At 43.1% G+C, this 22,670-nt stretch overlaps 1 protein-coding gene across 2 annotated transcripts in view; it reads left to right on the forward strand.

The window, feature by feature from the left end:
• Nucleotides 1-22,670, forward strand: part of LOC125719827 (proto-oncogene DBL) — a 32,768-nt gene that overhangs the window by 6,128 nt on the left and 3,970 nt on the right. The window contains exons 5-23 of one of the 2 annotated variants that reach the window (XM_048994613.1): nucleotides 267-391; nucleotides 880-994; nucleotides 1,433-1,552; nucleotides 2,287-2,478; nucleotides 3,954-4,145; nucleotides 4,874-5,039; nucleotides 8,954-9,042; nucleotides 11,907-11,992; nucleotides 12,097-12,163; nucleotides 13,084-13,199; nucleotides 14,042-14,111; nucleotides 17,012-17,104; nucleotides 17,275-17,367; nucleotides 17,987-18,112; nucleotides 18,324-18,545; nucleotides 19,584-19,676; nucleotides 19,775-19,853; nucleotides 20,001-20,064; nucleotides 21,411-21,604. In XM_048994613.1, coding sequence (XP_048850570.1) covers nucleotides 267-391; nucleotides 880-994; nucleotides 1,433-1,552; nucleotides 2,287-2,478; nucleotides 3,954-4,145; nucleotides 4,874-5,039; nucleotides 8,954-9,042; nucleotides 11,907-11,992; nucleotides 12,097-12,163; nucleotides 13,084-13,199; nucleotides 14,042-14,111; nucleotides 17,012-17,104; nucleotides 17,275-17,367; nucleotides 17,987-18,112; nucleotides 18,324-18,545; nucleotides 19,584-19,676; nucleotides 19,775-19,853; nucleotides 20,001-20,064; nucleotides 21,411-21,604 — 2,302 coding nt within the window. The remainder of the gene's footprint in view (nucleotides 1-266; nucleotides 392-879; nucleotides 995-1,432; nucleotides 1,553-2,286; nucleotides 2,479-3,953; nucleotides 4,146-4,873; nucleotides 5,040-8,953; nucleotides 9,043-11,906; nucleotides 11,993-12,096; nucleotides 12,164-13,083; nucleotides 13,200-14,041; nucleotides 14,112-17,011; nucleotides 17,105-17,274; nucleotides 17,368-17,986; nucleotides 18,113-18,323; nucleotides 18,546-19,583; nucleotides 19,677-19,774; nucleotides 19,854-20,000; nucleotides 20,065-21,410; nucleotides 21,605-22,670) is intronic. The other variant, XM_048994614.1, reaches the window with a different exon arrangement.

The raw sequence follows: 22,670 nt of genomic DNA on the forward strand, positions 1-22,670 counted from the left end.
CCAGTTGAGTATAAAGAGTCACAGTCACACAGTACGCAACTGATTGGTTGAAACAAAATCTTTGGATTTGTACTTTCTGGACCTGAACTATCCACCTCTGCTTATTGATAGGGCTGCTGTGCATCCACAAAATGTACTTCTGGCTACAGGCCTGACTACAGGATTGTCTAATAGATAACGTACTCATCTGCATGCTTTACTGTTTCAGTTTCTGTGCAGTAATTAACAGTAAATTTAATACATGCTAAAAAGCAGTTTTCTTACAGGATGACATAAGGTCAGTTATGAGGCAGGGTCGCCAGTTGCTCTCGAACTTGGAGGCATCAAAAACGGCACCGGAGGACTCCGAGGGACAGAGGGACATCAGTCAAGACTGGGACAGGGTGCAGAGGTGCATTGCCTCAAAGGAAACAAAATCAGCTCCGTAACGACCAGAAAGTTATGACGGCTAACAAGCAGTTTGGTGGATTTATTTGCAGAACACGATAAAAAATAATGACAGGCAGTCCCTGGGTTAAGAATGTCTGACTTACGGACAGCTCCTTTATATAGGCCATAAAGCCTATTACATAAAATATTCAGATTATATGACAAAATAAATATATTACAAAGATCTCATTGGCGCAACATACAGTATATATTATGTAGCTACTTTTATTATTACTGTATAACTGGGGGCCGAGCAGCATTATGGTTTAATAAGTACTGAAGTATTATTTTTCCGACTTACGTACAAATTCGAGGTAAAGACGGACTTAGGGGACGGATCCTGTTCGTAACCTGGGGGCTGCCTGCATACACTTGCTGGGAAGCTAGAACCACAATCTGTTAAAGAGCATGTGAGATACTTGAGTGCTGAAGCGGTCTGGCTCCCGCTAGGTTGCTGGCCCAGCTGCGGGACATGGAGACGGCTTTCGACGGCTTTTTCGAGAAGCATCACCTGAAGCTGAAGCAGTACCTGCAGCTGCTGAGATATGAACAGAGCTTCCATGAGGTAAAAGCCCATAGCTCAGCATATGGGAAAAGCCAAACGAGATAGATTCACCAGACAATGTCCATAGTTACCATAGAGGTGGGTGACCACAAAGTGAATAAGGAACTAATGTTTTTCTTTGATAAATCTACTCATATAAATGGGGAGATCATCGAGCTCCTAGTCCTTATACCACCTATGAGTTGTATTGTAAGTTTATTCATAATGGGGTTACAACTGTTATGTTTTACTGGATGCTCAACCTGCCCTGTACAAAAACATCTTCATGGCGAGACTCGTCTCTATCCGTGGCAAAATATTTAGTTTATTTGGTAGGTACACATGACGCAGACATAGTATGGATGTTCTTGGCATTAACACGAAGGACGTGTGGCTCACATGACGATGAGATTTCGTTAATCCAGGCGCTCGCTTGTATGCTGTGATTTCGGCCCCCAGATGGAGTCCTCTCTGCAGCAGATGATAGCGCTGGAGAAGGAGATCGCCTGCGTGGGGTCTACAGTAGCCCAGACCGAGCAGCTGATTAAAGAGCTGGACACCCTGGACAAGCAAGCCCAGGTCTGTCTTCCATGAACTGCTTCATGTCCAACAGTGTGTGATGTACTATAATAGATTGACATGCTTCAGTGTTCTAGAACCACATTGTTTTTCTCATGCTGTGTACGTCTATTCACTTTATCTGTAACTCTGTCTGAAACACTCTGTGAGACCTTTAAGACCCACCCCCCATGAGCACAGTGTGTTTTCATTGGTCAGCTTGCCAGATTGGTCAGTTTTCCCTACACCTTTTACCCCCACCTTGCACTCTGCAGACAGATCCTCGCAGGTAGGCGGCCAATAAGGATTGTTTTATGAGGTGACCTCGCCATGTCACGGAAGTAAGGGCTGTGAGTCCAACGATACATTTTAGGAATCTGTGGCGATAGTTACTCCTTCCCCCATGTACATTGGGCCTTAAGATTTTGCAGACTTTGCAGATTTTTGCGCAAAAAGCTATATAATATAGGTAAGCGGAAATCCAGAAAAGCATAATTAGGCCCCTTCAAAAGTATACAGCATTAATCATTCATAACTGAGATGGTTTATTGTAAATGTGTAATGTTCTCAGAAATATAATGTGTATAATTAAGATATAAGGATTACGGGATTACTAGGGGCTAACATAAAACAGTATCATTTGTTTCGTAGCCCACGTGTTGATCAGTAGTTAGAGGTAATGAGAGATGTACCTGTAGGGTCGGGCGAGTCTCACTGGTGTAACGCAGATTGTTTACTCCCTTTGGCCTGTCCAGGAGGAAATGGGCCGAGCCCAGATCATCATCCTGCACGGCCACCAGTTGGCGGCCAATCACCACTACGCCCTGGCACTGATAGTGCAGCGCTGCAACGAGCTCCGGCATCACTGCGACGTGCTAACCGCCTCGCTACGCACTAAGCGGGCCGCCCTTGGGCGCACCCGGGACCTGCTACTGCGGCTAGAGCAGGTAATGGGAGACGCCACGTGGGGCGTGTGCAGTATACCACACACATAACCAAAAGGGCATACGCTCGAAACGCACAGACCACTCATTCACCCGGAGAATGCTTCGCATAACTAGGTGGTCATCACATCTGAAGGAGAAGCTTTACACTCTGACCGACTTAAACTTTTTTAGATTTTAGACTCTATGTCCCCCATTGGGGAAATTATTTTCCAGAGCACATTACAAAAGAATCAACATGGCATTTTACACACACAAAAGCGAAGATAAAAATTAAAATAGCGAAATAATTGGGTTTATTTTAAGCAATTAGTCCAACCTCGACAACATTCTTGCGCATGCCACCGCAATCTATATGTAAACCGCCATGTAAGAAAACCAACCAACTAACTAGAACACAGCAAACTCGCAAATATTAGTAAAATTATGCACGCACGCTTAATCTGTACACAAATGAGTTTGCAGCTGGAAGCCTTTCCGTACAGAATACTTTGCAATTAGCAAAGTTGAGAACCTTAAACCCCACGTTAAAAAAATGTTGTAGGCGGGGGGAGCTGAAAAAGCCCCAAATGACCCAAACCTTCAACCACTATCCATTGTTTCTGCTGATTTAAAATCCTGAGATTTTAAAAGCACAGCGTAGGACTACGGCTTACCAACTCCAGCCTCCATGCACGATCGAGAGTCTCCCGTCTCGATGACGTGGAAAACCAATAAAAAATGAAAATAAAAGTCCTGAACCACAAATGGAAAGATGCTCGGCCATGAACCATGATACCTACAGCAGGCAAATGAAAAGCTTGACAAAAGAAACAAGACTCTTATTTCCTTCAGTCGTTGTTCCTGTGTAGTGCTCTTACGGCTGTGCGCACACATGAAGCATAAACAAGCGGCATCTCACACGCACACGCATACAACCATAATGTACTGCGCTCCTGTTTGTTACAGTGCACCACACACACACACATGCACATGGAACAGTGCACCAGCCACATAAGGACAGTCTTTGCCTTGCTGCTGAGCTGGGAGGATGTGCAGGACATGGGATGGGGGGCGGGGGGGGGGGGGTTGGGGCCTGCATCTCAAACCCTCAGCGCTGCCTCAAAGCCCATGCTCTTCTCTTCTAAGCAGCTAATCGCGTAATTCAGCTGAGAGCGGCCATAACTCCTAGGAAGAAGCGATATTTTCTGCCATAATGTTGTCCGGCCGTCACCTTAACAGTGGTTGTGTAAACGGGTTCGGTGCATGACTGTCTTGTAGAATGCGGTTCACCTGAGCAGCATGTTCAGCGGCCGCAAGCGAGACGCCGTAGGAGGCTTTGCTTTCCGATTCTGCCGTTCCATCCATCTGCACGCAGAGGGACTAATCCTCCGGCACCCGAAATCCGCACCAGTGACCCTCCGCTCCCCCTCGTCTGTCAGTGCATCGCTGTGACTCTGTGAATCCCGTCAGCCTGCGTGTGTCTATGTCTGTCCCAGACCCTACGCTGGTGCGATGAGGGAGCCTACCTCTTGGCCAATCAGCTGGTGGATAAATGCGAGTCCAAGGACGGGGCGCAGGCAGCATTGCAGGACATTGAGAGGTTCCAGGAGGGGGCGGCCCCTCCCCTGAGCGCAGGCCCTGATATACTCAGTCTTGAATATGAGTCTATCCTCACTCCCCAGCTCCAGGTAACGCTTTTGCCCCCTCCTCCCCACGCCCCCCCCCCCCCCCCCCCCAACTACCGTGCTTGCTGATATGCGCATGGACTCAACAGCTTCTTAAATTTTTTTTCTGAGTATCACTTGTAACTAGCCTTAAAACAGGAGACATACTTTTCTTTCTGCGCATAACACCGGCTTTAACGAACACGTGCATGAGGACTCCCAGCTGAGCTTCTGGACGTGATCTTCACACCACAAACATGTTCTCGCACAGAACAGGCCCCGTTTGTGATGTGTGGTCAGAAGATTACAGTTTACTGTTTATTTTACCCTGAGAACACTATCATCCCACGTTGTTAATGCGGTGCCCCTGACATGTCGCATTTTTAAATGCAGTTACTGTAAGGTTGCAGCGCTAGGCTCCAGCTCTGTGCGTGCTTCACACATGGCTTTCTCTGAACAGTACCCTTGGCAACAGCGATATCCATTATCCTGTGTCACGCATGTAAAATGCATTTCATTGCTTAATAAACCTGTGACCGTCTGGTTAAACGTCAAGCAGCAAATGGTAAGATCTCTACCCTGCACTCGTTCCCATTCATTAAATCGCTATCACAATGCTTCTCGTCTGCAGAAAAATCTTTAACCTCTCCCAAATCCATCATTTACCTCAGTACCTCTTCCCCTTACCATCCACTCTCTACCCCCCCCCCCCCTCACAACCCCTAAACCCCCCCCCACCCACCCCACACCAGGCCCAGATTGGTGCAGCCCATGAGAAGTTCTCAGCCATGCAGGGGATGATCCAGAACCGGCAGGCCAACCTCCGCAAGCTGCTCGATAAGCAGGAGCGGCCGGTCCAGCCGGTGGCTCCCCGGCCAGAACCGCGGTCCAAGTCTCCACTGTTCTCCCCCAAACACAGTAAGCGGAGCTGCATGATATTACGTGTTCACACTGGTGCCTTAAATGCATGTGAACAGCTGTGTGCCACTATGGAGAAATGAACCATACACTGTGTAAATATTACAGTTACACAAGATCAACCACACTAAATATACATAAGGTGGTTAGAAGGTATGTGGATGTTATAATAAAAATATAGCTACTTCCAAAGTTCATAATATTTGTGATGCAATGGGTCAGCTGGTATCACTGTTGGTGTCCCTCTGTGTGACGGACTTTCCCTGCCTTGTACCTCACAGTTACTGGGATGAGTGCCAAGATCACTCCAGCCCAGTACTCAATAAGTGGTTTGAAGATGGATGGATAGTGTGACCCTAACCCCCTTCGCACTGGGATGGCGATATACATTTGATATTGGGAAATGCTTTACATTAACTGCACCTTCATAATGCATTCATAGAACATTCATAAGCAGAATATAAGTACACCATAACATCCTAACGTACCTTAGCAGCTTTAATACATCAATCACAAATATTATACGTTAATAACAGTCATTATAATCATATTATCTGATAATGTTTGTTACTAATTTTAAGGTATGTTAGGATGTTGAGCTATTAAATCATGCTGCTTATGAATGTTCAGTAAATGCATTAAGGTGCACTGAATGTTCTACGAATGAGTTATAAAGACATTTTGAGGGTGCAGTTAATGTGAAGCATTATTCTATCTCAAAAACTGTTTACTTGCAACTGCAGTATACTATTTACAGTTTTGGTGTGTTTTAATATTCAGATACTATTGAGAAACTAGTTACTTTTTAAAACTGCTTCAGAAAAAATACTTTTTTTCAAATACTTTGAACTAATAACTACAGAAGACTGTAGCACCTGAACTTTTTTGGTGAAAATTCCGGCCTTCACTGACGGCTGTGGCAAAGTCATGATGCAATGGTGATTGGGTCCAATTAGACCACTGCAGGCAACAGCACATCTTTGTGGGTCATTAGAGTTGTACTGTGCATTGCATCTATTACCCAACCTTGTTTTGTTCTCTTCCTGCTTGACACACCTTCCTGATTACTGAGCTTTCTGATGACTAGCATTATGAATCAGCCATTTGCTTGTTGGTTTACATAATCCATTATCCACCATTTTGCTCCAAATTGTCATCTGAACAAAGAAGAATCATGATGAATTCCGGAATGCCTGAGAATACTAAGGGAGACTTTAAAGCTAATTGCAAACACTGCGATAATCAGATATCCTGCTCAAAACGAGGCCTGTTCAACCTGCCGTCACGTACAAAGGTTGTGCTTTTGAATTCTTTTCTGTATAATTTTAATGGTCTTTACTGGGATTAGATCCCAGTGTACATTTACTTGATTGCTTTAATTCATTCCATCTGGATTCACTTTGTAATATAATGGTGTTTGTAAGTGCAGGGAAAGAAATATAAAATGAAATATAAAAGGACAGGTTATTCTTTCTGCTGTTTTTATGATGGATCATTAGCAGTAATGTTTTCTGTTTTTTTTTACCATTTGTTGCATGTGGCCTGTGTATAATTATATATTTTATGTTTCTTAAATTTTAGCGAAAGTCCTCAGCACTATTTTTCCATCGTCATCTATTGTGGCCGGTATATATTGATCTGCATCTACCGAAGAACGCAAACCTTCTGTAAAACTCCTGGAAAGTGAATCATTCAGGAGCTCAAAAATGGCTTTGAACTACTCAATCCCTGCTTACGGAATCACAGCCGGTGATACTCTCAGTGACCCTCTATTAGTTATTATGGGCTGGAGCATCAGCGAAAGCACTCAGCGTCCTGCCCCAGAGTGACAGAATCTTTCTGAAACTGACTCTTCACAGTTTGATGTTTTCATATAAGCAGCTCTGGGAGATGTTGGAATACTCAGGAAACATCTTGAACCACTATCGTATTTAAGTTGTGTGTAGCATTAAGCATCTTTGCTGCCCTTTGCAGCGCTCTATGGTAGTGGTGTTGATAAATGCAGGGAATTCTGCAAGCAGTCCAGTCTTATTCTGCGGGTTTCCTTTCCAAGATCTGGGCAGGCATGTTTGGTAGGGGCTGTTAGTTGGCTCAAACTTTAAATGCCTTTAATATCGTTACATCATCTCAACAGCCAATGGAACAGTTAATTAGGAACTACCTGCTCAAAATGTTCTGTTCCCCTTGTTGACAAAGCTATCCATCCATTAGGAGGAATGTTTACCAAGCAGCTTGTACCCTTATCTACAGGGTACCACAGACAACGTGTTTCTGCTGAATATTGTTACAGGCAATTATAAAATGTAATCAATTAGAACATTGTACTATCATTTTAATCACTCCTTCAAGCACTGTTAAACTCGTCAATAGCCTGAAGGAATCAACCAGCATCATGTTTGAAGGGAAACCATTATTTCGAATGGCCTTTTTCAGACTTATGTGTGCAGTTAGCATAGTATATATAATGTGCACTGTGAAGGTTGTCTGTATCTCTGCAATGATAAGAAAAACAGCCCATGATGAGAAACCTTGTAGCCTTGCTAGTCATGATGGCAGGATAGAATGTGTTATCATAGTTAGCGTAGCAACCCAGCTTCTCCAAGGAACCAGCAGAAAATATCTGTGCACCTCAATAGCCGATCTGCAATTCTGGAGAACACATTGTAAGACCCTTTCGGCATTCTCCAGGCTGGCTGCAACCTCGCATGCATATTCCTCCGTGTTCTTGAGATGTGGATCCCGAGTTTATCGTCGCATCATTAGATGACATCACTTCTCACAATCAAATGGTTGAGACTAATGATTTTGGGAGCATAATAAGGCTTATGTATAATGAGTCTGTGGTATTCTGGGTATTGAGTAAAACATGGAACATGACCTATCACTGTTGTATGTCATTTTTCTTTTTAACATTTCGATGCACCTCTCCATTACTTTTTCTAAAACTCCTTTCTATTTTGTGTTCTTTACAAACTAGATTTTTTTTTTCTTTTTGTATAGTTTTACAGCTTCCTGCTGTCAAGGAAACATTTAAATTCTGTCCTTATTTTCTGCTGCAGTGGATAAATTCAGAACCAAGAATGTGAGCTTCCAAAGAAGCTAGGTAAACCTAATCACTGTTAGCTGCACAAGTTTAGTTGTAAATAGTGTGGAGTGTTCAGATTGCAGTTTTAAGACGTATTGATTTTTTCAGGATTTTTTCACAAAGTAGGTAAGAATCCACATTTCCAAATATGTCCTGACCCCACCCCCGACAGCTATCTGTCCATCTTCCAACCACTTATCCTGGTCCGGTTCACCAAAGGACCCTGCAGCCCATCCCACAAGGCAGGGGTGCACCCTGGACAGGGTGACGGTCAATTATGGAAAAGACTCTTATGTATGAATTCCGGTTGCTTAGCAGCTTATCTGCATTTCTTTGGAAAGTGGAGCACTTGAAGGAAACCCACATGGAAAAGGGGGGAAATACCGGTTCCACACATACAGCAAGATGCTTCCTCCCAGCCCTAGAGGTGTCACACAACAGCGCTGCCCACTGAGCATCTGAGCACCTAGTGCCACTCTAATTATATAACTCAATAACTTGTATGCTTAGCAGTCGAGTCTATAAAAACAATACGGATTCCACGAATGCAAATGCAACCATATAAATACCGTCACATCGTTTGTTCACAACAGCGGTACCCAGGTTCTGTTTAACAACATGCTACCTGTTTACAGTGAACTGTTCAACAGATTTTACAGCTAACAATTAAGGTAAAAGAAAACCTAAACGGAGTCAGTCTACACTTTCAAATCTGTGGCGAATAAGAAGAATTCTTCTCACTGGTGTTACGATTTACTTGTTTGTTTATGCTGGATGAATGAGTATTTTAATAATACTAACCTGCAGCCACTTTATTTTCCTACATCAGGTGTTGACTTTAACTCCAGCTTAAGGTTCTCTTTTGATCTCTCTCTTCCGGGAAAGAAGGCATCCCGGAAAGGTACCAACTCTAAAAAGGTGAGACTCATACACAGTTACAGAACACAAACTCTAACTTCTTCTGAAGAGAATCCAGGCTATTGGGGCCTCCCTTGGAGAGCCGGCCTGGGGTGGGGGAGACCTGACAAATGACATTAGATTAGATCAGGTCAAATCAGATTAGATTTTTTTGATCCCTATTACAACCCAAAAAGCCCCCCAAGGAAAAGCACCCAGAGAAAGCATCCTCCTAGAATACAGTCAACTTCAGAACTGTTAGAATCCCTCATCAGAACCACCACTCCACCCTATTAGCTAGGGATCTGTGCCAGCTGTTGGAAGGTTGCTGGTTCTAATCCCATGAATGTCAGGAGTGGTTCTACTCCGTTGGGTCCTTGATCATGGCCCTTAACCTGCAATTGTTTTGCCTTGGGTATGACATTAATCTACATCCAACCCTGCAAGAAGTTCCTCCAACTTCCAGGGTTAATGTATAAGACAAAGCCACAGGCACCAACCCATCACAGTATTTTCCTCACTCCAAATGACCTTTTGTCTGTATTTGGACTGTGGGGGGGACACCAGAGTTCCCAGAAGGGACCCGACAACAACATGGGGAGAACATGCAAACCCCACACGCATGGAGTCACGGCAGAGACTCAAATCCTGGTCCCAGTGGGGTGAGACAACAGTGCTAACTATTGCTCCATCATGGCATCCTCAACCTGAGAGCCTTATTCGGTTGTTTCCTGTTATTATAGGACATTGGTCGCCAACCAGCCAATCACAATCGACAGGTCGATAGTTCAGGCATTACTAGTCGATCGCACTGGCCACTTTTGCTTGTCGCTTTCCCAATGCACAACAGGAACCATGACCTTTATGCTAAACAAGCATGGGCAACACAAAAATATCTTATGGGTATAACTTCAAACGTAATATGACACAAGACTACACTGCCACCCCAAAACCATGGATGATGGACAAGTAATTTTGTTAGCTATTGGGGTCAATCGCACAGTCCAAAAATATAGGGAAACGCGCATTGCATTCACATTATATTTATATTTTTTATTTATCCGGCCCACAACATGTTTATAATTCATTATTGAATCTGGCCAGCAAATTGATTTTTTGTTTTCCGCAGAATAAAAAAGGATGTACTGTTACTCTGATAATAAATGCTGGCAAGTGTCACTGCTGGCCCCAGCGATATTAGACAGAACCATGTCAGTTATCAGGCCAATTTTCCAGTGCAGAAAAATGGAACCGCAAGCAAAAAAGTATTTATTAATGCATTGGATGTAATTGAGATACAAAATAATTCCATCTGCTCAGTTTTTGCTCCACTACTCAATCACTACTTTTCCCCACACTTCTGTGTAACTTCCAAGTTAGGGCCAGTGCTTGTAGTCAACCAATCACTATAAGCCTCACCCAGTAGTTCTTGGTTGAGCGAAAAGTACCTACTCCAGAGTATGGACTAAAAGAAGGTTCAGGAACTACCTCCAAGAAATTACAATCAGGCTGAGTTACTGTGGTGAAAACACAACAAAAGTCCCTGGTTTCTAAAAAAGTGTCTGGTTCTGGAGAACGGTTCCTGTGGCAGGAAAGCGCCTATTATGTTGGTTATGCCAATAAGCCCTTTATTACGGAAAATAAGAAATAAGGCAGAAACAATACAGAGAATTGAAGGGTCTGTCAAGTCCCATCTGGGCAGTTATCTTCCAAGCGGAAGACTGACGGACTGAGATCATATGTGCAGTTGACTGACCTGTTCTTTCACTGCTGGCCCTTAAGCTGTGCTAGGGAAGGCTGTGCTGCCCCCTTTGTACAGAAGTTTATTGACGCCAGCCACTTCCAGGTTAGCTTTCCTTGCAGGCGGTTTCTGGTGCATATCAGAGAGGCCATCCCAGCACGGTGCTTCACAGGGGCATATTCTGTGATGAAGATAATGGACCACTGGAGGAGGTCCATTCACCTTAACTCATCTCAACTCATTGATAGCCCATTAGATGGCCGTGACCAGATTGTTCAACGGGGGTCAGTTTCTGGGAGATATCTCACACTGCGTGCTCCTTGCCCCTGGGGTCCTAGGATAGAACAGCTTCTAAGCTGATCTTCTAGTCATCTGCATACAGCTGGATGGGGTTTCTGGTGCAGTAATGAGGGCCTGTTTTTAAGCAGTGGAACAAGAATTCGGCCTCCACAGTGCACTGGACATGACCAGGCTGGATTTTCCACGTGGGTCTTAGAGTGGGGTGGCTAGAGAGAAGTTGGGGATGTACTGTCATACCCAGAGAGTGCTGGGATAGCCTACACGTAGTCTCAGGATGGCCTACTGTTGGGCAGAGTGCAAATGAAAAATACATAGAGTATAAATATTTCGATACATAAAGACTGAAATGTGGGTGGCACAGTGGTGCAGTGGTTACCTCACACCTCTGGGACTCGGCTTCAAGTCTCTGCCATGGCCCCATGCATGTGGAGTTCACATGGTCTCCCCGTGTCATCATAGGGTTTCCTCCAGCTGTCCAAAAACTGGAATTGCCATATTACCCATAGGTGTGAATACGCCCCATCCCTGCCTGCTGGCCATAGCCTCTGGATTCGCCTCCAGATCCCCATCACCCCAAATAGGACGAGTGGGTACAGATGATGGATAGATAGAAATATAATGTTTTAAAATAGGAACATTAAGACAAAGAAAGATACACTGAACCACCTAATTGGCGTATAATGGGGATGTGCAATAAATAAACAGGTGTAGCTTCAGTGAACTTAACCCAACCTTGGTAATAAGAGGTTCTTAGGTAAAGCATCTTCTCTGCTTCCTTCCCTTCTTGAATGTATGTGATTTTCTAGCTAAATAAAGGCCCCATTATTCTGTGCTTTCTTATCAGATAGAGGTAATGCATGACTACCAGGAGAACCGCAACTCCCGCTCATTCAGCTTTGATGGAGACGAGAGCCCTGACATCCTCAGCCGGTGAGCAGTCCCTGACCTCATAGCCGGGCATCACTAGCGAGATCTCATCTGCTGGTCGTCTTCTGCTTTACCGCCTTTCGTGCTTTGCCGTTTTTGGTCCTCAGTCACGTGATGAAAGAGCTGATCGAGACAGAGAAAATTTACGTGGAGGAGCTGCTTGCTGTTTTACTGGTAAGATGCACATCTCCCTGAGTGAATGTAGAGGTTTTTATTTTTTTTGGAGGAAATAAAATATTGGGTATTAAGTTTAAAAATGTTCCATAAATCCTGTCAAATACAACTGATTAACTGTTAATCCAAAAATATATATATATTTTTTTTATTTCCTCCAAAAAAGCTGGAAATTATGTAAATGCAAAAAATATATAAATAAACAGACCACAAATACACAGATCACGAAAGCATAACTGAGACAGTCTTTACATTTAATGGTGTCGGCGGGTCAGTAACAGGTGATCTTCAGATGTTTTTCCGCAGAATCTATTCCCCGGGCAGGGCATGCATATGTTTCTGGGACTGGTCCACCTCCACTGTAGGTTCTTTCCCTGTTAATCCTATAACTCAAAAATCGCTTAATGGATCATTTTCAAACTTTGCAGAAGCATTGTATGGGTGATGACCTGGAACAGGTTACATTTTGAGACATATCATCCCAAAATTGAAGTAATGCCATGTAGTTTCACACATTTGATCCCGTTTGCATGATAACTCAAAAAAATGATGTGCAATAAATGAATTGATGTAGTTTCTGAGTTACGTGTCACAACTAGGACTCATAGAATTCAGGTAAAAACCTTTAATGGCTGACATTCCCATCCAGTAATCCTAGAAATTGCACTTGTTTGTGAGAGTGTGGGGAGTATGGATTAGATGGGCGGAGCCAGTGACTGGGCCGTCCAGGGAACACAGTGCTGTCATTCTAACAGCCCCCCTTTCTAGTTTTCTTACCCGTGTTTCAGTGCAGTTAAAATATACCATAGTCAGAATGAGCAAAATATTATGTTCACGTATCTGAATGACTGTATTGTATTCTGTCTCTGGGTACTGATGCTCAGTGCATGTATGTCTCAACCCATCGTATTGGGCTACAGGGGTACAGGGCTGAAATGGACAACCCAGCCCTCTCAGGCCTTCTTCCCCCCATGGTACGAAACCAGAAGGAAGTCCTCTTTGGAAATATGCCTGAGATCTACAAGTTCCATAGCAGGCAAGACAGCTGAGTACTCAGGACAATGAGCCACCAACACCATAAGTACCCTGATGTCCTTTTCACCTATTCATGGTTACGCTACATTTACCTTTAACATTGCATTCATGGGTAATCTTCTTCCAGCACAGATTTAGGTAGGATTTGCCCGTAGTGTGTGTCCTCCTATAGCCTGGTGTCCTCTCCGGGGATGTTCCCCTGCCGAGTGACCTGTTCTACCTTGGTTGGGAGCCTGGCCACCCGCTTTGTGACCTCGTACTGGATTAGCAGCTGGATAATGGACAGGCATATCTAAATTTTAAATAGAAAAATAACATAAACCCAAGAATACCATAGACTCAAGAAAGCCTTGTTATGTTCTCAAAATCATCACGTAATCGTGAGAAATGATCTTATCTAAAGTTACAGCCACCAAAGTTAAATACAGATTCCGCATCTCCAAAACATGCATGGATGTTTGCAGCCAGTCTGGCGAATGTTTCTCAGTATGTTATGCACCATCGTAGAAGATCAGCTGCAGAGTACGTTGGTTCTTCCTAGTTCAGTCCAAGTGACTGTGTGTGTATCCGGGGAATCCCCTGCACTGTACTTACTGGGTTAGGTTGTAGGCTTATTGTGACCCTATACTGGGTAAACATTTGCAAAAAAATGGATGCCGTACATTTGAGAGTCATTCACTACAATGTATGTGGCATCCACATGAAGGACGACACACAGTTTGTTTGCTGGTAATATAGGCCAAGTTAGACAAAAATTGCTCAATCCTAGTTTCTGGACGGAAGCCACACAGTGTAAGTGTCACAGTGACCCCCATGGTCATCCCCTGAACCTCTCCTCCACAGGATCTTCCTGCAGGACCTGGAAGCATGCTTGGAGAACCCAGAGAGAGTAGGAGCCTGCTTCTTAGAAAGGGTGAGGTACAATGTGAATCCAGGGAGACCATACTGCAGATCCAGCTCATGTCGATAATGATTAACTGTATGAAGGCATTTACTCGGCCTGAAAAAGATGCATCTGCTGCCCGATATGGAAACTTGTTCTTTGGGGTCCACCGATACCAGAACCAGCATCAGAATTGTGTCTGATACAGTCCTCATGTACTTATCCATGTGACAATGCCAAGATTCCTGTAGTCTATATGTGATGACATAGCGATATTGTTAACAAGCAAAATAGATTTATGAGGTGTGGAAGTACTTAAAAATGAGCAATTAAAAAAAATTTTTTTTTGTTATTGTGATATGTGTACGGGAACACATTGTGTTCACATAATTTCTAATATTTAAAAAGTTTGCAGTTTCAAAATTGGTCTACCCCCACCTCGATCCCCCCACACAGTTCTCAATTTTTTTACTCGTCTGCGTCCTCACCATTCCTTCCCCACAGTCTATTGCCAACTGAAGATTTAGCAACTTTGCAGACTACCCTGACAACGTTTTTTTCCAAAAAGCAACTAGCAGCAAATCTAACAACTTATAAAACTTATTTTGCAACTTTGACTAACATTTGATTGACGTGGCGAATGTAATCGCAATTATATGGCGCATGCGCAATAATCACCAGGGCTTTAGATAACGGGCAGAACATTCGTTTGGACAACGGCTTTTCGGCACTATACAGGCGTTTATTTAAGCCCACAATTTGGTAAGCAGATTAGTAATACGCCTAAATTTTAAAGAGATTCGTATTGTGACGCTCAGAAGTCAGTCGTTTGTATAAATTCGGGTCATCTTTATGTTTATTAATTTAGGTTAGCGGAGCACACCACGTGCTACTGTTTTGGTAAATCATAGAAGCGATAAGCACTGAAGTGGCGGTGAAGAAAGGGACAGATCAACAGCCACAGGCTCACAGTATCTTTTAATAGAAGGGGTATTGTGGATAAACAAGGTAAAAACAAATGTGGGACCCGTTTATTAAACTTAGGATACGCCGAATGTATACAGACCATTAACTTTTGGGCGTCACAATACGTATCTCATTAATATTTTAGACACAATACTAATCTGCATACCAATTTATGGGCAAAAGCAAACATTCATATAGTAATAAAAATGACAAACGTTTCACCTGTCATCTAAAGCTGCGATTATTTCGCATGTACCATATAATCGTGATGACGTAGTGACGTGATCCTGACAGTCTACTTTTGAAGTCATTCAAAGGCTAAACGTACCCCCTATAAAAGAAAAAAAGACTGACTGCCTGGTTTTTATGCTTATTATGAACGACGGCTAACTAGCTGACGATACTGCAGCATAAAATTATTTAGCACTACTTTTAGCACAGTTGTGTGAACGACACTCATTATCAGTAACTTGTCCTCTTACTGTAGATTTATCGTCACACAATGAGTGTCAGAGTGTCATTTAGCAAGTTTTAACACAAATCGTCGTGCCTGTTGCAACTTCCCCTGAAAATAAGTTGTCAACACTAATTTGAATACCTCTGCATTCGTAGAAGGTAAAAAATGCAGAAAGTTCTTGTGTAGTAGCTTGAATAAGTATTTAGAAAAAAATAGGCCATAAGAACTATAAATCAGATTATCCGCTGCAGGCACTTAATATTACTCTACAGCTAGGCTTAGGATTAGTTTAATTTTGAAATGCACTTTTGATAGGCCTGGGCAGTATAAAGATAATACTGTAGACTGCAGTATTTTAAGTTTACTAGTACAATGCGGGGGCGGCGTGGTGGTGCAGTGGTTAGCACTGTTGCCTCACACCTCTGGGACCCGGGTTTGAGTCTCCGCCTGGGTTACATGTGTGTGGAGTTTGCATGTTCTCCCCATGTCATCGTGGGGTTTCCTCCAGGTACTCCGGTTTCCCCCCACAGTCCAAAGACATACTGAGGCTAATTGAAGTTGCTAAATTGCCCATAGGAGTGCATGTGTGAGTGAATGGTGTGTGAGTGTGCCCTGCGATGGGCTGGCCCCCCATCCTGGGTTGTTCCCTGCCTCGTGCCCATTGCTTCCGGGATAGGCTCCAGACCCCCCGCGACCCAGTAGGATAAGCGGTTTGGAAAATGGATGGATAGTACAATGCGAAAATTTTATCGTGACCCACCTCCCTCCTGCTCGGCTAATTTTATCACTGAGTTATCAGAATTCCAAAAATACATTTGAAAATACAAAGTACTGTGCTTTCACATCTTGCTTTGTTACTATCTTGTGAAGTAAAATAACTGCACACAAAGGTATGCGTTCAGTCTCCCACACTCAACCAAGCGCACCTACCACTCTCTCTATATGTATTAAGACTGACTTGCAGAGAGCTGTAGTTTTCAGTCTGGAGCAAAAAGAGCAGGCAGAACGATAAGCAGTTCCTAACCTAACACTGACATTTAGGTTCTGGTAGTAGTTCACGTCCTGCTCCCTATAATAATAATGCTGACATTTAAAACAGTGTTTTTAGAATTTGTAGCAGGTTGGCACTAATTGGCCACCGTATTGGTGAGATCCATAAAGTGAGCACTGGTACTCGTACTCATACTCGGTCTGAAACGAAATGGTATGAATGCATCCCTACTTAATCCAGTCTCACCAATGCTTTTGTTCTTTTCTTTAAACCGATCCCTGATTAGTTGCAGAAAGATGTTAGAGTTAAAAGACCTCAACAAGGGCCTTATTTGCCCTCCCCACCCCAGCCAATTTCACCTGAATCGGTAGTTTGAGGAGATACGCTATTCCCAATTAAAACTGTGTGGGCCAAAGCTTCACATGGTGTGAAGGGTCTCCAGGGTTCACGTGACCTGGAGAAGGATGATGACGTGTGACCATCTAAGGCTGAAGGATGCTTTGTTCATCTTTCCAGAAAGAAAACTTCAAAATGTATGAACGTTACTGCCAGAATAAGCCCCATTCGGAGGCTCTTTGGAGACAGTGTTCAGACTGGCCCTTCTTTCAGGTATTTTTTTATGACGCTAATTCATACATGAATTGTATTGTTTTGTTTGTTTCTCAGTAGAGCTCATTGTTTGGCAATTAGGAATAAGAAATATCTTTTTCCTTAAAATTTCTTGGAAAATTGTGAAATGCATATTAAACTGAATATGTTTCTGTCTCTGGCGATACAAGGAATGTCAGAAAAAACTGGAGCACAAACTGGGCCTGGATTCCTATTTACTGAAACCGATACAGCGGCTGACCAAATATCAGCTTCTGCTCAAGGTCGGCCCAGCGACACCCTGTCAGTGTGACAAGGAACCAGAACCACGAACACAAGGCACCTTTCCAGATATATTCAGGACAGTGTTTTGTGTGGAAATCGGAAAGTAGCTTATTGTGTTTCATATGGATATCGATCACATTCAATATTTAACGGCATTTTGTACCTCAGATTTCAGAACAACCATAAATTACTGAATGTTCCTTAACTAAGAAGGTAAAATCCGAAGTGGCAGCATTTTTGTTAGATATGGCTCCCCTAGGTTTTAATTAAAACGTAAAATTTCAATAAGTTTTTTTTAGCTCGATGAAGGCTGTTTTTCTGCTATTTCTGACATTATTTTGTAGTTTGTAAGAGACTGTAAATCACCCACGACAGCAAAAATTGCACTGTAGTACATTACAGTAAATGTGTTTTTTTTATTATTTACAAATTGGTGTTATATCCAGTACCTTATTTTAAAATTTATTTGATACTTTTGGCTTCACATATAAGCTCTCTGCATATTTACGAATGTTTTTTCCTGTTATTGGTTGAGTTGTGTTCTTTTCATTTGAAATAATGACTGGGAACTGATTTGATTGAGGAAAAAGACTCGGTGTCCGTTGTTCTCTCTTACAGGAGCTGCTTAAGTACAGTGTTGGTGATGAGGGAACTTCAGAGCTGCAGGAGGCACTAAATGCTATGTTGGAGCTTCTCAAATCCGTGAACGATTCCATGCACCAGATAGCCATTACAGGTTATGAGGTAAAGCACTGGAGCCAGTCCTGATTTATTATTTTTCCTTGACCTCTGCACATTTTCACTGTATTTTCACAGCTGGTTTATGATGCACTAATAATTATTATTTTTTTAAAGCAGATAAGTAATATATACTATGCTAGCAGTTGTTACACTGCAGGTTTATCGTGTCCCTGTTGTGTAATGAGAGCCGTGGTGTTATAACGGCGGCCACCAGGGGGAGCTGAGCGACCTGGGCCGGGTGCTGATGCAGGGCTCCTTCAACGTGTGGATCACTCACAAAAGGGGTCCCACGCGGATGAAGGAAATAGCGCGCTTCAAGCCCATGCAGAGGCACCTCTTCCTGCACGAGCGGGCACTACTCTTCTGTAAGCGCAGGGAGGAGCACGGAGAAGGCTATGAAAAGACTCCCTCTTACAGCTTTAAGCATTGCCTCAGGGTGAGACGACTTCAGCAGGAACCACCACACTCCGGAATACACTTTACAACCATGTATCTGATACAGGGTTTCAGAGGGCTGGGGTACCTCCTAGATGGTATATACGGAGCGCATGTACCCGCACTGTCATACATAAACCTAGGAGGTAGGGCAGCGTTTCTCAACCAGGGAGAGCAGGCAGACACAGCTACCCACTGACCCAGCATGGCACCTAATAACAGCACCTACCATAATAATAACAATATACTTTTAAATAGTCTGATTAGACTCTGACTATGTTTGAAAGCTGCTGTGTAACTCTTATACTCCAATACTGCTTCCTCTTGGACCTGAGCATTCACTGGAAGCTCAGTGACAGTGTGTATGTTTGTGATGCTCTACCTGTCTCACCGGTACATTGGACAAAAAAGTCTGCTAAATAAAGTAAATGCAATAATAATAATAGTAATATACATAATGTAATATTTATCCTGGACAAGGTCCAGGTAGAGGCAGTATTAAGGGGCAACGCAGTGGCTCACTGGGCAGCAGCTGCTTTCACCTTGGTTGCCTTCCTCAGTGCACACGTTTGTGGTGAACTGGTGACTCCGAACTGCACACAGTGTTTGATACGACTTCCTAGGAGAGACTGCAGGCTCACTGCGAACCTGTAAGGGTTATGCTCTCCACTGTCTGTCTTCACTGGATAGTCAATTATTGGGGTCTAATATGCTGCAGTGCTAAACTCTGCATGTTACTAGTCACTCATTGCAAGGTCAGCCTTGTACCACTTCTATCTGAGTTGGCTCCTTGATAGCTGTGTGATTGTGATGGATAAAAGCGACTGCTCAGTAAATTAATGGAAAATAATGGAAAATGGATGGTCACTAAATGCAGTACTATTACAGGTACTGTTGTTCTTTAAAATAAAAGCAGTACTACAGACGTCCTATTGGTACTTTATATGATCACCATCTTCTCATTGTCAATGTCGATTGTTATTCCAGCCATTCCTGATGTTCTTCAGAGATACAGCCTGTTTTCTAATGTTCCCTACAGATGAGTGCAGTGGGAATTACAGAGAATGTCAAGGGAGACATTAAGAAGTTTGAGATCTGGTACAGTGGTAGAGAAGAGGTCTATGTGGTTCAGGTACAGTCAGTATTTACAATATGCGTTCGATGTTTGTGTTCTGCCACTTAGCCAGTTCTAACCTGCTCCATCGTGTTACGGGCTGGATGTTTCCTTAGGCCCCGACCTTGGAGGTGAAGCTAGCCTGGCTTAGCGAAATCCGCAAAATACTCACCAGCCAGAAAAAAGTCCCGCAAGGTGCATACTCTGCATTTTAATGCATGTGTTACAGAAGTATTGGTAATGAGCTACTGTTCTTGTAACTACAACATTAAAAGCCCTCCTCTCATCCCCCCCCCCCCCCCCCGCCACCTTTCCATCTGTACTCCCCTATCTGTCTCTTAGATGATTCTCTCCAACCCTGTTTGGCTTCAGACAGGCATCAGATGTCCACATCATCGTCTGATAGGTGGGTCTCAGCGCCTGTTTCCTTACAGAAACCACAATGGCTGCCTAAGGGCTACATTTGTGGCAGGGTGACCACCTGATCCGTGTCGGGGGGAGCACTATGAGCTAAGACAGGGTTTGTACAAGACCTGAATTTCACTTAAGCACCGCGTTCTTGCTGCGTGCTGATTGGTCAGTCTCCTGTAATCACGCATGTGCCGTTAATGTTAATGTGAAACAGCTGGATGAGTCTTCCAGTCAGGGAAACAAACCCTTAAAAGCACAAGAACTGAACTATTTAGCCAAGCACAGGAGCCTTTCAGTTTTAAAGTAGTTTGCGAAACCCAAAGTAGCTCATTGTGTCCCCCCTGACATGGATTCGGGGGTCACCCTACTTTGTGGTGCCTGTTATTTTCAGTCGACTCTTTTCATCAGCCTGTCTACAGCATAAGCAAATAGCGCAGAGGTGGTCTTCCCAAAAATCACTGCAAACACCGGGGCTGACTTTCTCATGTATGACGTGATTGTGGTGTCTTATGGCTGTAAATAAATAATAAATCTGCATAAAACAGAAGCCAGTTTTGTGACTATGTCGTCTTTGTATGTGTAAGTAGTGGCCACTGATTGTAACATGTTCTTCCTTTACAACAGCATGAAAAAAAATTGTGATTTTATATTGACATCTTTTTCCTTTTACAATAACAAATGGTCATTGTAAATTAATGTTGTAATAAAAAAACCTGAGGGCGCAAGTAATGTAGTAGTACACTCTTAATTAATGTATTAATTAATCAGAAATTGTTAGTTACTGATCCAGTGTTCATTCATCATTAATCAATCATCATTGTTCATCATTAATCAAGGGTTAATGCATTTCATGCAGTCAGTATATTTGTTTTTGATTTACACTTGAGTTGTAACTCAGTAACTAAGTAATGGTCAAAATGACGCTTCATGAACCATTTGCTGTTTTTTTTTTACCCCACTAGATGCTGCTCTCTGTTCAAAAAAGTGCACAAAGTATGCTCCAAACCAAACCAACAGCACCATCTAGTGGGCTCAAAAAACACAGCAAATGGTTCACCTGGCGTCATTTTATCCATCACTACTTGCGCCCTCTAAAGTAAAGTGTCTCAAGACGTAGATTTATTTGCTAATACTTTACATAGTTTTCCCAGCAGTTATATTACACGACATTACATTACATCGGTTTAATAGTTAACAATGTGCCGAAGCTGTCATGATGAAGTTATGGTGTAATGAAGCTACCAAAAGCTACAATGATGAGAAGCTCCTGTGCAGTGCACCTAATATGACAAATATTGTTTCTGTTCCTTTCTGCTCTGTTCCTGGTTCCCTGCTGGACAGTGTCGCTGGTGTCTCTATGTGCACTCCGTGGACCCCTGCCCCGCTCGCCAGCTGCTCGGCTTGTTTTGATGTCCCTCCTCACAGCAAGCTGCAGAGATCCTCCTACAGCTCAGAGGAACCTGAGTCCGACCACACCAGCTCGGTCCAGACGGACCCGGTCGTCAGCTCGCCTCAGCCACAGCACACCCGTCGCAGTGAGTCTTCCTGAGTACCCCTAGAGGGCACTGTGGATGCCCCATAGAGACGTATAAGAATGAATTAAGCAGAACAGCGGATTTTACTGAAATCCTCTTTCAGGCGATTATCATTAGCATAGAGAATAGCTCTAAAACCTGGTGACCTGCTGAATTTGCTAGTTTATTGTCCACCTGATTTTACAGCGTTTGCTGAAAGTCTCGGGAGACTTGCTCATTTCAGTATAAATATTGCAAATTCATTGGTTTTATAACAAATATCATTACTTCATTCATTTGTTTTCAAAACTTGTACATCACATTAGAAATAACCAGTAATATTAAGTAAAGTGTTCATTTTAAGTAGTAATAAGTTGAAGTTCATTGACAAGCAGTCTCACTGGGTGCTTTTTAATTAGTAACACCTCTGCAATAATATTAAACACCAAACATTTGTCTTTAGTGTCTCTTTGGGAGCTAATCACTACAAGTGCAATTAATAACAAAATGCCAACAAGAGAGCTGAATGAGTCAGACCAAATTATGATACATTATAGAAAGAAAATATCTCTCTGGAACATATGTGCAGGTTAAACATTGCTTGTTAACAGACTTTTGTTATGAAACCAATAAATTTAAAACAGACTTACATGCTCCTTATGAACATTCTATGAATGCATCATGAATGCATTTTGAAAATGCAGTCAATGTAAAGCTTACTTTTTAAAGTAGTCTGCCTACAGTATATGAGCTGTTGTCCCTGAATGTGCCATACTTCTTGTTTTCAGATAGACTAGCATCCCGTCCAGGGTGTCCTGCCTCCTGTCCTGTTTTTCCTCAAATAGCCTCCAGGTTCATTATGACCTGGGCTGAACAAGTGGGAATTAAATACAGACAAATGATTAGTAGCAGTTTTAGAGAGAGCTGAGCTGGAAGGCAAAGCTATCAATTTGCCATTTGGTCTGTGTCCCTACTCTCACCTATGATCATAAGCTTTGGGTACTGACCAAAAGAATGCGATGGCAGATACAAGCGGCAGAAATGAGTTTCCTCTGCAGGGTGGCTGGGTTCAGCCTTAGAGATAGAG

This window comes from Brienomyrus brachyistius, chromosome 24 (assembly GCF_023856365.1).
Source record: "Brienomyrus brachyistius isolate T26 chromosome 24, BBRACH_0.4, whole genome shotgun sequence".
Taxonomy (NCBI): Eukaryota; Metazoa; Chordata; class Actinopteri; order Osteoglossiformes; family Mormyridae; genus Brienomyrus; species Brienomyrus brachyistius.